At 46.6% G+C, this 12,602-nt stretch overlaps 1 protein-coding gene across 1 annotated transcript; it reads right to left on the reverse strand.

The window, feature by feature from the left end:
* Positions 1-5,809: 5,809 nt before the first annotated feature.
* Positions 5,810-12,551, reverse strand: Znf408 (zinc finger protein 408). Its single transcript, XM_047519556.1, has 6 exons — positions 12,510-12,551; positions 12,279-12,413; positions 11,731-12,005; positions 11,005-11,066; positions 10,520-10,779; positions 5,810-9,433 (listed from the first exon to the last, which is right to left on the reverse strand). Exons 2-6 carry the CDS (start codon positions 12,325-12,327, stop codon positions 7,908-7,910), a joined length of 2,172 nt encoding a protein of 723 aa, XP_047375512.1. The 5' UTR covers positions 12,328-12,413; positions 12,510-12,551; the 3' UTR covers positions 5,810-7,907.
* Between the last annotated feature and the right edge of the window lie 51 nt (positions 12,552-12,602).

Here is a 12,602-nt window from a genome sequence, read left to right on the forward strand (position 1 = left end):
GCCACCAGACCTTCCTGAGGTTCCTTCCTAACAGTGATGGTTGCTTTAGTCTCCGTGGGCCTCAGTTTCCCTATCTGTATAGTGGGAATAATACTTTTGTTGTCAAAACTAAGGGAGATTATGAATGTAAAGTCCATGAAATACAGTAAATGCTTAATAATCAGTAGATCTAGGCACATATGTCGATGAGGAGGTTTATGTAATTACATGCACAGGTATAAGGAATGGAGACAAGGGTGTGGAAGGGTGAAAGCTGGCCCCTTGCCCTAAGATGACCTGGGGCAGGGACAGTGACATTGGCCCCAGCCCATTTCTTCTCTTTCCTGGCTAGGGTGCTGTGGAGGAATGTTCGTGTGTGGTGGTTGCCTGCCTGGAAGAAGGAGCTGTGCCCAGGGCCACCTGGGCCTTCCGTCTGTCTTCTCCCATCTCCTGCCCCAGAACAAGCCAGTCCAAAGCCATGGATCTCCATAGCAGGGCCCTTCTCTTTCACCTGTCTGCTTTGTGCCAGCCTCGGGAGGCTTCTGGTCCTACGCGCTTCTGGGCCCAGCCTGCTCCTGTCCCTCCCCCAGTTCCTATTTGCAAAGTAAATATTAGTCCTGGGTCTAAGTAGGACAGAGGGACAAAGAGCAAGAACACAGAGAAGCACAGATGCTTTCCTCGCCTTGCCTGTCTTCAGGCCTGACTGTTCACAGTCATATACAGCCTGGGAAGAAAGAGAACCCGGACCAGGACTCCCACAAACCAGCTTAATTCCTAAGTAGACTGCTTCATAAATATACATATATATATATATGAAACTGCATATGTATACATATACATACATACATATAAATTTCAAATATATTTAAATTTACAAATTTCAAATAACAGCTGTATATGGTGTTGCATGCTTATAGTCTTAGCTACTTGGAAGGTTGAGGTGAGAGGATCACTTGAGTTTACAAGTTCGAGACCAGTAGGCAATGTAGCAAGATGTCATCTAAAAAGAAAAAAGAAAAAAAAAGGCTGGGACAGGAGGCTGAGGCAGGAGGATCACAAGTTTGAGGCCAGCCTCAGCAACTTAGCAAGGTTCTTAACAACTCAGTGAGTTCCTGTCTCAAAATAAAAACATACAAAGGGCTGGGGATGTGACTCAGTGGCAAAGCACCCTAGGTTCAATTCCCAATACAAAAACAATATATATACATACACACACACACACATATGTGTGTAAATATCAAATATATTTTTATTCTTATTTGTTTTTAAATTTTTGAGCCACTGTGTCTGGCCCAAAAGTATATATATATATATAAACACATACACACATATATATGCATATGCTCTGGGGATGTGGCTCAGCAGTAGAATATTTGCTTAACCTATGCAAGGCCCTGGGTCAATCCCAATACTGACCAAAAAACAATATGTACAAACCTGTGTAACCAGTCCCCAGTTGGCTCCTTCATGTCACCACTCAGCTGTCTCCTAAGATCACAACTGTTCTAACCGTATCAGCAGAGATCAGTTTTGCCTGTTCTTGAACTTGCTATACATGGAAACTTGCAGCATATATTTGCTTATGTCTGTCTTTTCTAGTTCAGCATATCTCTGAGATTCCCCCATGATGTGTGTGTCACAGGCTGGTTCCCTTCGTTGCTCTGGGGTATCTCATTGCATGAATACAGCACATTTGGTTTATTTCTTTACTGACTGATGAACATTTCAATGAGCTACTATGAACAGCGCTCCTATGAGTATTCTTTTTTTAAAATTTATTTGTTTATATTTTTAGTTTTAGATGGACACAGTGCCTTTATTTTATTCACTTACTTTTATGCGGTGCTGAGGATCGAACCCAGTGCCTCACATGTGTTAGGCAAGTGCTCCACCACTGAGCTACAACCCCAGCCCCTATGAATATTCTTGAACATGTTTTTTTTGGTGTAAATAAACTTTATTTCTGTTGGGTATGTGCCCAGGAGGGTATGTGCTGGGTCATAAGGTAGGCGTATGATTTACTTAAGTCCCTAGGACAAAAAAAAACTGTCCCAGAGGTTGTACCATTTTACACTCCCACCAGGTGGGTCAGAGTCCAGTGGCTTGTATCCTCAGCAATGCTCCTCTTTCCTTCATTTTGTAGGAACCATTCTGATAGATGGATAGATGTGGCTCATTGTGGTTTTTTTTTTTTTTTTTAGTTTACATGGAAATATATTTATTGATTTTTGAGATGTAAGCATTCTACAGATATATTATGTGACAATTTGAATTAATATTGCTGAACCGTATGCATGATAGGGTGAAAGAGTAAGTATTGTTTTGTGGTTTTGATCACAACTAAATTTACAAACAACACATAAAAGTAAAAAGAATCGTAAAATGTTTGAAAGGTACCTTTAAAGTGCTATGTTATTTATCCTATAAATAAGAAAAAACTGATGAATATATATACAAAGGGCATGCATATAATCCAGAATTACTACTGTAATTCTGAGACAGGGAGATAATAATTTCAATGCCATCTTCAAAATATTTGTGAGAACCTCTCTCTAAATATAAATGGAAAGGGGCTGGGGATGTAGCCCATTATTAGAGTACCCCTGGATTCTATCCCTATTACATTCCCATATAAAAAATTACATTACTGTGCACATATACAGGAAAAAAAAATCTGGATAAAATATAAAATTCATTTACAAGGGTATACTACGGATCATTGTGGTTTTAATGTCTATTCCCTGTTGATAAATGACATTAAACCTTTTCTACGAATTTAGCGGGTCACAACACTAATTTAAAAATTTTAAAATTACATATGAAGTAAGGAAAGTGAGGCGGACCTCTGAGAAGTGGAGAGATCACCTTGAAGCAGGTGATCCCAGATGGCCTCCTTTTCCCAGAACCAGCGTGGCAGCCCTGGAGAGGGAGAATAGGGGGAAACACAAAAGACAAGGTGGTGGGGGGGGGGCAAAGAAGGAGGTGGAGCTGGTGACTGCCCCTTTTTCTCTTGCAATCAGAACTTTGAGAGCACTGGTTTGGTCATGCCCTGGTTTGTCATCCAAAAAATCAGAACTAAAATAATATCCACCTCAAAAGGCTGCTGTTGAGATACTTCAGTGGGATCATTTCGGCCTCTTTGCAGACTCTTAAGAGCTTGGTGAGTATGTGGCATGCTCAGGCTGCCTTAACAAATAACCGTAGACTAATGGCTTAAGCAGCAAGTGTTGATTTCTCACAGTTCTGCAGGTTCGAAGTCAAGGAGGCGGCAGATCCAGGGTCTGGTGAGGGCCCACTCCCTGGTTCTTGGACAGCTGTCCTCTCACTGTGTCCTCACGTGATGGAAAACAGAGCATCTCTCCCATGCCTTTTCTTATTATGGTGCTGGTCCCATTCAGAGGGCTCCAACTCATGATCTAATCACATCCCAAAGCCGCCCCCTAGCCCTGAATGTAGGGGGGTGGTGCACAAACATTCAGTCCCTAACAATGGCCAGCTTCTCTTTGTACTTCAACATGGCCATTGATAGGTAAGTTCTTGGGCTGGTATCTTCTGCAACTGTTTTGAAAACAATGTTCCAAAGCAGGAAATTTCAGTTCTGTAACCACTGGGAAAATGAGATTTGGTTATAAGGGTTCCTGCTTTCCCGGATTTATTCCTGGGTTTGTGTGTCAGGGTGATGAATTTACACACCATAATAGCACTGGCAGTAAATCTAGTGGGAGAAGTTGACTGATGGAAACTTCATTCTGAAGAATTGGAGTTCTGACATCTTGTCCATGGCAACTGCTGGCTCCACCAAATGGTTCCCAGGTTGTCATCTGCACAGCTAAGACTGATCAGTTAGATGGCAAGCATGTGCTCTTCTGCAGGGTGAAAGATGGCATGAATCCTGTGGAAGCCATGGGGTGCTTTGGATGCAAGAATGAAAAGACCAGGGAGAAGAATCTAGGCCATTCTCCTTAATTTAATTTTGTGTTTTATCTTATCTCCAACTATTCCTTTTGTTTCTGAGGAGAGCATCCTCTAGCCCTCATACCCTGGGATCTTTGTGTTCTTGCTTGCTGCAATTAGATTCCATATATCCTTTATCTCTCTTCAAGTCTAGGTCATTACAGAATTAAGTTTATGGTTTGAAATAAAAACTAACCCTTCCAACACATGTTAAGTATCACCATGCTTGCTACATAATGAGTACTCCATAGACAGCATTATTTATTTGTTTTTGTTTCTTGCAGTACTGAGGATTGCACCCAAGGTCTCGTGCATGCTAGGTAAGCACTCTTACCACTGAGCTACATTCCCAGCCCAATAAACAGCATTATTACATGATATGATATAATGAAACACACAATGCTACCTGTGAAGGTTCTTCCTAAAACTGTGACTATTAATTTAATAAAAACTCTAGCTTTAAACACTAGTTTACATGCAATACAGAAAGTAAAGGAAAAAGTTAGAGACCACCACAATCCTAACATTGATATGTTAGGATTTCAACATATGAGGGACATTCAATAGGACAAATGACCCATTTTTCTGACAAACTCTTGACATGGAAATAAAGGGGTGGGGTAAGAGAAACTCTTCAGAACAATAGGAATCTATGAGAGACCTAACAACCAAGGGTTCAGAAAGCAAATAGAATCAGCATGATTGGTTTATTTTTATTTATTTATTTATTTTTTTAACAAAAACTGTAAAAAGACATTTTCTGGACAAACAAGAATGCTTAAATGTCTGGTTGTGATGGTGTGCACCTGTAGTCTTGGTTACTTAGGCTGAAGCTTGAGGATCATTTGAGTCCAGTTTGTGCAATATAGTGAGACCCCCATCTCAACACCAAAAGAGGGGAGGGATAACATTTTGATGTAGATTATGTATTTGATTATATAAAATGTTTAATTTGATAAGTGTTATATGTTTATATTTTCATTTTTTAAAACTTTTAAAATTATACATAGTAGCATAGTAGTGGTCATTGTGATTTTTTTTTTTTGTACCAGGGATGGAACCCAAGGGCACTTAGCCACTGAGCCCCATCCCTAGCCCTTTTTTCTTTTTTAAATAATTTCTGTCCATGGATATTTATTTATTTATTTATTTATATGTGGTGCTGAGAATCAAACCCAGTGCCTCACACATGCTAGGCAAGTGCTCTTCCACTGAGCCACAACCACAGCCCCCTAGCACTTGTTTTATTTTGCTGGAACTGGCTTTGAACTTGTGATCCTCCTGCCTCAGCCTCCTGAGCTGCTAGGATTACAGGCCTGCGCCACGCCACTGTGCCTATCCCCAGTCCTTTTTTAAATTTTAAGACAGGGTTTTGCCTTGTTGCCAATGCTGGCCTTGACCTTGCGGTTCTTCTGCTTCAGCCTCTCAATTCTCTAGGATTACAGGCATACTCTGCTGTATCCAGCAATGATGCTAGAAAAGAACTTGGAAGCTGAGCCTGTAGCTCGGTGGCAGAGCTTGTGTGAGGCACTGGGTTCGATCCTCAGCACCACATTAAAATAAATGTATTGTGTCCATCTATAACTAAAAATGTTAGGAAAAAAAAGAAAAGAACTTGGGCAGGCTCTAAGAAACAAGGTCGACTGACTAAAAATTAATTAGTCTTTTTGGTACCAGGGACTGAACCCAGGGGTGCTTAACTACTGAAGCACATCCCAAGCCCTTTTTTGTTATTTTATTTAGAGTCAGGGTCTCGCTGAGTTGCTGAGTGCCCTCACACCCAGCCTAAAAACTAATCTTGTAGGCGGTCTCTCAAGTTTTGGAAGATGAGGCTTTTCTCTCCACAGATTGCCACCATTTCCTGCTGAAATTTTGGACAATTTCAGATTTATGCTTTGCCAAAAAGTTACTCAGATTGGGTGGGACCTGGGTTAATGTCAATGGCAAACTGGAAGACATGGGGCTGGTTATGGCATTGCAATTAAGTTCTGGGAAGCCACAGAATAATCCACATTTGAATCCTGGCTGCACCTCTTATCGATCATGTAACCTTGGCCTGTTACTCACCCTCTTTGAATGTCAGTTTCATCTGTGAATCAGAGATCGCAACACTATTTTGTAGGACAGTAGAAAGATGAAAGAAGAACATATGTGCTTCCCAATAGGGCATGCAGTGGTGTACACCTGTAATCTCAGCTACTCAGGAGGCTGAGGCAGGAGGATTCCCAGTTCAAGGCCAGCCTCCGCAACATAGGAAGGCCAGGTCTCAAAAAAATTTTAAAGGGCCAGGCTTGTATCTCAGCGGAGTTCTTCTGGGTTCAAATGCCAGTAATACACGTGCAAAAAAGAAAGTTTATGATTCCTGTCTTGCCTCCCACTGTTCCCCAGAGCAAAGCAAGTCAATGTGGCTTCCAAATACTCTCAGCTCCCTGGCGATGTCCACAAATCTCAGCCCTTCCAGCAGCAGCAGCATTGCTGACCACTTCCTCCTTGTTGAAGCACTGTGCCCTTAGCTAATCTTCAGGCTCCCCTCATGAGCCTTCTTCCTGATGGGCTGGGCCATGTTGACTTTGGGCCTGTGCCCGCTCCCCACCTCTGGATCTTCTGTTCCCACAGCTTCAGTGACCACCTACTTGCTAGTGACCCCATGCCTCTCCCTCTGAACCAGTTTTTCTTCCCAGGCTTGTACCTTACCCACTGGTTCTTTTCATTGTCACTTGGACCTCCCAGAGAACATATCCTCCAGAGTAACTACCCCAGCCTATACGGCCCCTGTCCTCACTCCACTGTGCTCTCTGCTTGGATTCCAGCTGCTCCTAAATGTCCATTTGACTCACTCCTGGGTTGTTCAGGTCTCTACTTAACTTGTCTTCTGAGACCACCCCTGACCCCTCACTGTAGGATTGCATCCCCTTCTCCAAACACCTACTCATCCAGGTCATGGGTGAGCAGAGGGACCCTGGAGTGCGGGGGTTAAAAGCCTAACTCTAGTTGGGTAGGACCAGGTGGGTATGAATCTCAACCACTAGAAACTTTGTGATCTTGGGACAGAATCCTTAAGGGGTTTTTACTTGTTCCTGATCTATAAAACAAGAATCATGATGCTACCTGTCACAGTTGCTTCATGGGTTAAATACTCACAGTAAGGGCGGAGTGTTCCTTCTTAGCCCTGGTGCCTCAGGCTGGGCTAAAATGGTCCCATAAACACACCCACAGCACCCAGCGATACCCCCATTAACTCCTACCTGATGATTGCTGGCCCCCATCCCTGACCTGGTGGTGGCTTGTGAACTCTAAAGGGCATTTCCTCTGTCTTGTTCATAGCTGTGTCCCCAGCACCTACTGCAGTCCAAGCCCACAGCAGATGAAAACACCTTAATTCCTTACTCCTTCCCTCAACCGGGCTGAGTCAGGTACATAGAAGGGCACAAATCTGGCCCTAGTTGGCTCCCAAGCAATTTGGTGTCCTTTAGCACAGAACAATAACCAACTTAGGGCTTAGGTGGTATGAAAAGCTGTCAAAATTACCTAAAGACTGAACTACAGAGACATGTGACGTGTGGGCTGCGAGCTGAGCTATCTTTCAACTCTTGGAAGCCATATGAATTGATTCCAAATGGAAGTGCTTGTCCCTAAGGGAGTTTGATGGGTATAACTACCCTGGCAAACACCCAGTGGGTCAGGAGCACTGCCAACTACTGACTGTCCCACTGGGTGGGGTCACTTCAATGAGGTTTACAGAACAACTGTCCCTGGTGTTCCTAGGGGAGGAGGCAGGGCAAGCTCTCCTGGAAGTCAGTAAAGGATCTGTACCCAGGTTTTATCTGGCAGTGTTGAAATAGTTCAGCTGTTCATAAGCAGGAAGGGCCATCCTAGATTTCTGTCCCTACCAGGCAACCCAAAAAGAAAGAAGATGCAGAAGCATAGAGATAGAAACAGACTTTATGGAGAGCTGTCAGGAGAGGGCCCAAATGTCAGGTACCTGTCTCTACCTCCACCACCTCTGCCCAGGCACTAAAGCCCATGTCCTTATGGATCAGCACCAGGCTGGGGTTAGGGCCCTGGCTCTCTGAAATGGTGACCTCAACAACATCCCTGGCTGGAGATGCTTCACTTGGTCTGCATGTGTCCAGTAGCTCTGGCTCAGTCTGCAAGAGCACCACGGTGGGCTCAGAAGCAGCAGGAGGCACAGAGTGGGGACTGGAGGGTGGCCCAGGCTGATGACTAAGTTGGTGCCGCTTAAGGCTTTGGGGGAGGGTGTAGCCCATGCCACAGGTGGGGCAGCGGTAGGGCTTGTCTGCCAGGTGGGATTTGAGGTGGCGCCGCAGCTTGGTGGCCAGCGTGTAAGCACGGCCACACTGGGGACATGGGAAAGGCCTCTCCCCTGAGTGCAGGCGCTCATGAGCACGAAGGGTATGTGGGTCTCGGAGGGCCTTGCCACACACAGGGCAGAGGTGTGCCTCCCCAGTGTGGGAGATGAGGTGGCGCCGCAGTTCAGGCAGCTGGGGGAAGGCATCTGCACAGTGCGGGCAGCGATAGGGGCGCTCCCCAGTGTGCAGCCGCAAGTGCCCATGCAGGTTGCCCCGCTGGCGGAACGCCCGGCCACAGTGTGGGCACAGGAAGGGCTTTTCCCCCGTGTGGAGCCTCATGTGGTTCCGCAGGGAGCCCTGATTGGCCAGGAGCCGCCCACATACAGGGCATGGGCATGGGGCAGGGGCAGCTGGCACCTGGTGGGTCTTGCGATGCAGTCGCAGTGATGGCCGGCGGGCAAAGGCCTTGCCACACTGGTCACATGCAAAGGGCCGGGCACCTGAATGTACCACCTGGTGCTCTCTGAGGTCTCGCCGAGTGCCATAGGCCTTGTCACACTGCGGACAGGGGAAGGGTCGCACTCCACGGTGGCCCAGCACATGGGCTTTGAAGCTTTCCTCTGAACTGTAGCTCTTGCCACATTCAGTACACAGGAAGGGCTTGTGGCCTGTGTGCACGAACGCGTGCTTCTTCAGATGGCACAGCTGCAGGAATGCCTTTCCACACTCCCCACACCGGTACCGTCGCCCCTGCTTTGGGGAGTTTCCAGCGGGGCCAGGAGGGCTCCGTAAGAGCGTAGGAAAATGCTGGGCCCCGGGCTCTGCGGTCTTTGCTCGGGGTGGGCACTGATCACTGGGGCCACATAACTTCTTGGCCAGACAGGCACGCAGCTCGGTGCCCCTGGCAGAAGGTAATGAATCGGCTTCACAGTTCTTTGGGTCCATCTGGGCAGTGTAGCCTCTCTCAGGTTCAGGTTCGCCACACTCTGTGCCCTGCTGGGCAGCCAAGCTGCTCTGAGGTTCAGGTGGCATCCGCGCCTGGAGCAGGCACTCCTCATCCACACTGACGTCCTGAAGCAGCAGGCCAAGAGGCTGGCTATTCTTGGAAGGCTGATCCTGGGCTTTGGACCTAGGTTCAGAGCTCACCACATTCTCTGCCTGGATGCTATGAGGTGACTGATGGCCAAGATCTATGAAATGAGAGATGGGAGTGCTAGCATTAACTGAACTTGGTAGAAGACAACACTAACAGGGAATTATAGGCTTTTCTCCCGGCCCCTGAACTTTGGTGGATCAATCACAACAATCTCTTCCCTGGAGCATGAGCTGTACACTCTTCCTATTCAGTCAGATGCCTCTGGGGAAGTACTCCTGGGAACCACAGTGTCCTACCTGTTCTCACCTGGGGACATACACTAGGGATGCGACACAAGACCCCAATCTCCCCAACTGGGCTCATCTGTAAAACAAAAAGAATCCCTCCCTGCCTGCACCCCAGAGAGAAGAAACTTGAGAAACTGGAAACTTTGTATGTAGCTTACTGTTTTCATCAATATGGCCTTATTATTCCAGGAGGTTCTTAGAAAGATAGAAATTACAAATATCTTTATTGTTCATTACAAGAAAAAGACCTGTCATGCTTCAAAAGAAAGCATCAAATGACACAGTCCAAGACTCCATCTATACCACTTGCCTGAAAATTATAGTCTTGTAGTATCTACCATTCCTAAACTATTTTGTCATGGTTTTTACCCAATCCTAATCAAGCCCCACCTTCTCATCCCACACTACAAGATCCACTTTGGGGATTGAACCCAGAGGTACTTTACCACTGAGCCACATGCCCAGTCCTATTTTGTGTTTTATTTAGAGACAGGGTCTCACTGAGTTGCTTAGTGCCTCATGTTTGCTGAGGCTGGTTTTGATCCTCTTGCCTCCGCCTCCTGAGTCACTGGGATTGCAGGTGTGTGCCACCATACCCAGTTTCCCCAGTCCTTTTTATTTTGAGCCAGGGTCTTGCTAAAATTACTTAGGGCCTCACTAAGTTACTGAAGCTGGCCTTGAACTCACTAAGTTACTGAAGCTGGCTCCTGCCTCAGCCTCCTGAGTTGCTGGGATTACAGGCATGCACAACTGTGCCTGGCTTTAAACCATATTTTCTTAAGGCTACCACAACTATAGGACTCTCTTCATTACACTGAACTCTCAATTCTGCTTTGTCTTGTCACAGGTTGTTTTGATGATAATTTGGAGAGCAGGCATTATTTGACACATACCTGTGCAAGAGTCTGCTGCATCCTCTGCAGGGGAGGCCACTTCTTGTTGTATATCAGACTCCACTTCTGCCACCATGTCTCCAGCTGCCTCCTCCTCTAGTCTGGGCTGTGTGGGGCTTCGGCCCTTTGAAGGCGGCCGGGGCCACAGTAGCAGCTCAAAGCCTGGCAGCACAACCTGGTACACCTGCAGGTGAAGCCTCTCGTTGATCTGAACTGGGGCCACGTTCCCCTCACTCTCCAGTTTGCCCCGCTGCACCAAACTGCAAAACAGATCAAGAGCTAGCTCAGCAGATTCTTTACAAGTGGCCTTCCCTGACAGCCCCAGCTCTCAGGAAGTCTGAGTCCTAAAAGACACACCATGCCTTTGGAAAACACACTAGAAAATATCCCTGGGTAGGGGATTATAGATAGTTTTAGACTCTATCTCAAGCCTTAAAAGAAAGTCTCAAAGGAGCACATTCAGAATATATGCTTCTGAAACTTACCTGGTCCAGCCTGAACTCTGCTCACACACACACACTGCCCCCCATGGGTCCAGTGACAGGTCCTGAAATAAACCAATAAGAGTCCTTCTCACATGTGTTTGAGGAAGCCTGGTTGGGGAAAGGAGGAACCAAAACTGGATGAAACCTCTCTTAGGACAAATCTAAGATGAAGTTCCTGTAAGGTTAGCAGATTTAGGTGCTGCCTCTGCATCTAAGAGCTGACTCTTCAGTTTATAAAAACCAGAGCATTCCCCTACTTCCCTCCCAAGGGTGTGAAAAATTATAAAGTGAACACATTTCTAACTTCCAGTGAGTACTAAACTGAAAAATTGGTAAGAGAAACGTCAATTTTTAAATAGTACTTACGAACTTAAACCATTCACTGCACTGCACTATTTCATCCAGTACTCCAAATAATCCTGAAGAAAGCCACTGCTTTCTTTTACAGATGAGTTAAAGGCCGTATGTATTTGGCTAGCTAGGTGACAAGGTCGGGATGAATTACAATAACCTTACCTCTTGCCCTTGGTTCGCTGCTGACATGAATCTAGTTTTTAACAACTTTGTACACCTTGAATCCTTAACTACTACGGTTGAGGGACAGCCTTGCTCAGAAGGCACAAAACCATCTCCAATCGCTTAAAATACCCTGCTTCTAACAAACTGGAGGGTGTCGGGAAATGACTAAATCTCCCCCCAATTTTCAGTCGCCCCATTCTTCAATACCTTCTCCTGCTGTCGTTTCACTTCCTCGCCCTTCTCGGAGACAGACTCTTCTTCCAGCGGCCCCCAGTGCAGTCCCGGCTGTAGGGGTTCCCCGACACACCAGACCCCCAAACGCTGTTCCTTGGCGAGTGAGGGACCCACGGCCAAGCCCCAGGGAAGGCTCTTCAGAGCGAGAATGGCCTTGCTCGGCCAAGACGGGTAGTCTTTGTGGCACTGAGCACAATTTTCTCCAGATGGTCTCCATCCCGATTCGGGGTCCAGGGACGGCTCCGGAACTGCAGAGTCAGGAAAGCAATGAGGAAGCGGGCCACGCGAGCATGGGGAACCGTGCGGGAGGAAACCACATGCTCCGCGAGTCTGAGGGAGAAACAAGGGCGCTAAGGTGTTCACTGAGACGTTTGAGGACCCTTAATCTCCAAGCGGACATGAGGACGCCGGAGGAGGATCTCAGGCTCCAGAGGACTGGACTGGCGGGGAGAAAGTCGACTCTAGAACGCTGTGGCGATCTAGGCCAGGGCTGAGGGCCGCAGGCATGGCAAGTCACTCACCCGGCTGCAGAGTCTTTCCCCTCGAGAGAACCGCTCCCTCCTCCTCCATCCCGGATCAAAACACCTCCCTCCGCCGGAAGTGAGCGTCTTTATTTCAACTCCCCCCGGAAACAGTCATGGACTTCCAAGTTCACTCTTAGGAAAGAATCTGGAGTCAGACCTCATTGATGCACAGGACGGGGAATTTGGGAGTAGTTGTAAGGACAAACTCTGTCCAAGAACAATACGAACCTAGGATTCTGGAGGGCCCACAAGGGATTCGAGTATCTGGATAAACGGAACTAATGCGTTCCAGCACCCACTTACGGAGGCGAGGGGGGGGAA

The sequence above is a fragment of the Sciurus carolinensis genome, chromosome 11, assembly GCF_902686445.1.
Source record: "Sciurus carolinensis chromosome 11, mSciCar1.2, whole genome shotgun sequence".
NCBI lineage: Eukaryota > Metazoa > Chordata > Mammalia > Rodentia > Sciuridae > Sciurus > Sciurus carolinensis.

Bases quoted from the DNA above. Each gene is read 5' to 3' on its own strand.
- Znf408 (XM_047519556.1), bottom strand. From the start codon at position 12,327: ATGGAGGAGGAGGGAGCGGTTCTCTCGAGGGGAAAGACTCTGCAGCCG. The intron at 12,006-12,278 runs GTGAGTGACTTG...CTGACTCTGCAG, and splicing joins GGGAAAGACTCTGCAGCCGG to TTCCGGAGCCGTCCCTGGAC. The intron at 10,780-11,004 runs GTAAGTTTCAGA...TCTGTTTTGCAG, and splicing joins CAGAGTTCAGGCTGGACCAG to TTTGGTGCAGCGGGGCAAAC.